Source organism: Austrofundulus limnaeus, unplaced genomic scaffold (genome assembly GCF_001266775.1).
Source record: "Austrofundulus limnaeus strain Quisiro unplaced genomic scaffold, Austrofundulus_limnaeus-1.0 Scaffold318, whole genome shotgun sequence".
NCBI classification, from domain to species: Eukaryota; Metazoa; Chordata; class Actinopteri; order Cyprinodontiformes; family Rivulidae; genus Austrofundulus; species Austrofundulus limnaeus.
The window spans coordinates 30,420-32,330 of NW_013952720.1; the positions used below are offsets into that span (position 1 = coordinate 30,420).

Consider the following 1,911-nt stretch of genomic DNA (forward strand, 5'->3'; position numbering starts at 1 on the left):
ATATCAGTTGGATCATTTCCCCTCAAAATCGAGGAAAAAAACTTTCACACTTTACAACATATTTTGGTATCTGCTTTGACTTACTTTAAAAACAAATGTCTTTTTTTTCCTTTACAGATTTGTTTTAATTTTACAGATTTGCAACAATCCTATTTTGTACAGTTTGTTTACTTTCTGGTTCATCTGACTGTCGTCTGAACTGTGTTTGGTGGATGTAAATATAGTTTCCATGAGATCTTAGCCAAGATTGTTAGTTTTCTATTGATACCGAAGATCTGAAGTTAACAAAAGTTAAAATATTTAGAAAATGCCGGGAAACGCTGGTTTGCATGGGGCTCTAAATATTATGAGTGAAATCTGTAGTAACGTATAATGAGCAGCAGGGGGCAGTATTGTAACTAACCTTTAAATGTAGCAGGTGTAGTAACACTGATGAGCAGCAGGGGGCAGTATTGTAACTAACCTTTAAATATAGTTTGTGTAGTAACACTGATGAGCAGCAGGGGGCAGTATTGTAACTAACCTTTAAATATAGTTTGTGTAGTAACACTGATGAACAGCAGGGGGCAGTATTGTAACTAACCTTTAAATGTAGCAGGTGTAGTAACACTGATGAGCAGCAGGGGGCAGTATTGTGACAAACAACAGTCTTTCAGCCCCGAAAAGAGAAAGAGAAGAAAAGCATTTTGCCTTTTTTCTGTTCAAAATTTCTCTGGTTTGGAGTCAAACTGCGGGATTTGAACCCGGAACAACGTCTTTTCCTCCGGCAGAACTCGGTGAGTGTCGGTGTCTGTCTGTCTTTCACTGTCGAACCGCAGGAGGTCATATTTATAACCGAACCGGCTCGGTTCTGAATACCTGCGGGTCAGGAGGAGCAGGAATCTTGTGGAAACAAAGTTGTTGGCCTGACAGATAAATAAAATAACCGTCTGGGTCTAAGTTAACAAACAAGAAAATATTCATCAGTTATAAGCCATAAAGTCTGAGTTAATAACAAAAGTCAAATTTTTTTCGTTGTGTTTTTTTAAGGTTGTTGACGCAGCTAAAATCCAAAATTCAACTTTGATGTTAAAATGTAATAAAATGGCTACATTTTGATGTGCAGCTGTATAAGCTGGGGCAGACTGAAAAGTAAGCCTCAAACAAACAGTCGCTGTGCAGCAGAGGACCCTGGTGGTCTCACATGTCCAGTTTTATGTTTCTACAATAATTTATGTTGGAGAAATGACGACATTCTTCACGTTTGAAGAGTATTTCTGAGGTTTATGTTGTCCTCTCGGGAGGAAACTGTAAATAATAAATTTGTGAAAGAAGACTAAAATACCTTTGTTTAAATGTGTATTAGTGACAAACTTTGGCATCTTTTTTGAAAAGTTACTTTCATTTTTGCTTCTACTTTTCATTTAAAATAGGTTTCCATTCTTGGCAGACTAAGATTCTTCTTCTACGTATTAAAAAAGTTGTAAAACATCAGAGTGGCGCACTACTGCCTGTAGTGGTGATAAAGTGTATTGCACCTTGGTCCCGCGGCCCTCTGTGGCCCAAAGTTAAAACCTGTTCCTTTGAGGCCCTCGTGGCGGCGCATGGGTTAAAAATCTCTGTTTTAGATTATTTTGGCTGCGTCCAAAACGGCAGGACGGGTCCTCCGGAGGACCCAGACTACCCGGTCGCGGCGGGCCGGGTCCTTYGTAGACCGGGAAGACCGGAAAAAAAGAGTCTGTGAATTTGGACGGTCTAGCCTCCCCTCCTTACCCCGGCGTACGTCTTGTCACCTAGCAACTGTGACGACSCTAAACAAGCAAACTTAAATCAAAACTAGAAAATTATCAATAAATTAGCATTATTATTATCACAAAACTATAAAATTAACTTAAAAGTATCATTTGAAGAACTAATTGACCCGCTGTAGGT

General features: G+C 39.2%; 1 protein-coding gene across 1 annotated transcript in view; it reads left to right on the forward strand.

The window, feature by feature from the left end:
• Positions 1 to 638: 638 nt before the first annotated feature.
• Positions 639 to 1,911, forward strand: part of cunh5orf63 (chromosome unknown C5orf63 homolog) — a gene marked incomplete at its 5' end in the record, with an annotated part of 3,169 nt that continues 1,896 nt past the window's right edge. The window contains one exon of the mRNA XM_014022078.1: positions 639 to 776. Coding sequence (XP_013877532.1) covers positions 639 to 776 — 138 coding nt within the window. The remainder of the gene's footprint in view (positions 777 to 1,911) is intronic.